At 36.5% G+C, this 2,158-nt stretch overlaps 1 protein-coding gene across 1 annotated transcript; it reads left to right on the forward strand.

Annotated features, from left to right (window-relative positions):
* Positions 1 to 370: 370 nt before the first annotated feature.
* LOC114541033 lies at positions 371 to 1,506 on the forward strand. Its single transcript, XM_028561025.1, has 2 exons — positions 371 to 384; positions 1,089 to 1,506. The coding sequence occupies exons 1-2, from the start codon at positions 371 to 373 to the stop codon at positions 1,504 to 1,506; spliced, it is 432 nt and encodes a 143-aa protein (XP_028416826.1).
* The last annotated feature ends 652 nt before the right edge of the window (positions 1,507 to 2,158 follow it).

Consider the following 2,158-nt stretch of genomic DNA (forward strand, 5'->3'; position numbering starts at 1 on the left):
TAAATCGATGGCTAGTTAATTATGTGCATTTATTTGCATATTTTATTGCATAGCTAATACAAATTTAATTAAAAAGTAATTGCGAGGTTTCAATTCGAAAATGCAGGCAAACGCCCCTCTGGAGGTCCGTATAACATGCATTTTCGAAATCAGCACCCCAAACTTGATTAATAAACCTTGGTCTCGTAAATTTCCTCGCTGGATGACCTTCTCCCCCATCTCCTCCTGGTCTATTATAGTTTCTCCTAAATGTCGCCTTGAAATATGTTGTTGTTTCGTGCTATTGTTGCATAACATAAACGCCGGGGTTGTCGCCATCTTTAAAACAGTTCAAACAAATGCACCGTTTCTCTTTTTCAAACTGACGGTTATGTTTATTAGAAGGTTGAGGTTTTTTATGTTTGAGTGTGTTTGTGCCTGTCCTTGGAGGGTATTTAATGGCCCAGTCCAGTGTCTTTTTAATAGGAGGCTGGTTGTTCGTTTGCTCAGAACAATTATTGCAGACCACAGCAGATCCATAACCTTCATCATCATTATTTTTACTAGCTTCTGAACAAATAACATGTACTGTTTTGTGACATATAGAACATTTATGTGCCCCAGTACATTCAGACCGACATACAGCACAGCAAAGAGGAATTTCAGCCATCTAGAAAAATATTAATAGCTCTGATTCCACAGAGTCTCTGTCTTTGATTTCCCAGTCCCAGTATTTGCACAATAATGTGAACAACAGTGCATTGACAAATCTATATTAGGCATGTTTCAGAGGTCGAACTTTTCATGCGCTCAACCTAATGTTAATGAATTCAATTCGGCCCATGAAAACTTCGACGTCTGAAACTGGCTTTATATTACTATTTGTATGTCGCTTAAGTCGGACTATAAATGCAACTAATTCGCTAGTAGTCTTGTATTATACACATAAAGATTTAACTTAAAAATGTATAGTATAGGTAACTAGATACAACTAATTTACCCTATCACCCCTATGTATTTAAAGGGCCAAAAATTTGCAATTTACACATTTGTTTTGGTTAAAAGTGCATTCATTTTACCTTTGAACAAACATATTTAACTACCTGCAGGCCACTCCACAACCACCACCCTGAAGAACTTTGTCCACCATGGCAGCAACCTGAACCATGGTTTCAGGAAAACCCACAGGGTATTCAGCCACGACCACCTCAACAACCATATGGGCAGCTTGAACCACCAATTGAACCTCTAGATGATAATGAAGATTTACCACCTTATCATGAGGACGATGATGACAACCCAGGAGAAGTCAGACCTGAAATTCCTGGGCTAAATGGCATTGCTGGGCAGAATTTTCCTGTCTCGCTAATGCAAGCAGGAAGACGTTCATATCATGCACTTCCCAGAGAAAATGCGGAAGCTCTAAACATCTTGCTGACAAGAGATTTGCCTGTTTTGTCAAATCAAATGCAGTCGGCAATTGAACAAACTCATACAGCAGCAATTGAAATGGAAAACCAACCGTAGCTTGATGTGCCATAATATAGCCTTTTTGAAACTGTTACACATTTCCAAGCGAATTTTTCTTTGCCTATCAAAACAGTGCACATTGTCTCCAGTAATGAACAATGGAACTCACAAATCATGGTGCAAATGCGCAAAAAAGTATTTGAGGCCAAAAACAAAATTCTAGAATCCCCTGTTCAGTAAAATAAACTGTGCCATTACCTTTTTTTCATAAGACATATTTTTTCCTTTATAATATTGTTGTTTCCCATTTTGTTTTATCCGATAAATTTTTTTACCTCTCCCTCTCTGATGTTTTTGCTTACCCATTCCTCTTTGATGCGGTCTCCTATTTGAATAAAAGACAACTTTTCCTGGTTGGTGCATTCCTAGCCCCTATTGGATTTTAAGAAATAAGAAAGGAAGAATACATTTACCAGTTGTTTTATGTTGATGTTATTTTTTTTTTATATATTAATTACAAAAAAATTATTTGGTCTATAATCAATAAATAATCCAATATTTTTTTCTTCTTTGCTTTCTTTACTCCACACTTCATTCGCCCATTAACCATCTCGAAGCGCCTTTTTGTCTTTTTCCCTAATATATTTTCATATGTTTATAATCGGATTATAATCCAGGAATTATACAGTAACTAATTGGTGTGTTGTAA

This window comes from Dendronephthya gigantea, unplaced genomic scaffold (genome assembly GCF_004324835.1).
Source record: "Dendronephthya gigantea isolate DGI-Jeju-01 unplaced genomic scaffold, DenGig_1.0 000262F, whole genome shotgun sequence".
NCBI lineage: Eukaryota > Metazoa > Cnidaria > Anthozoa > Malacalcyonacea > Nephtheidae > Dendronephthya > Dendronephthya gigantea.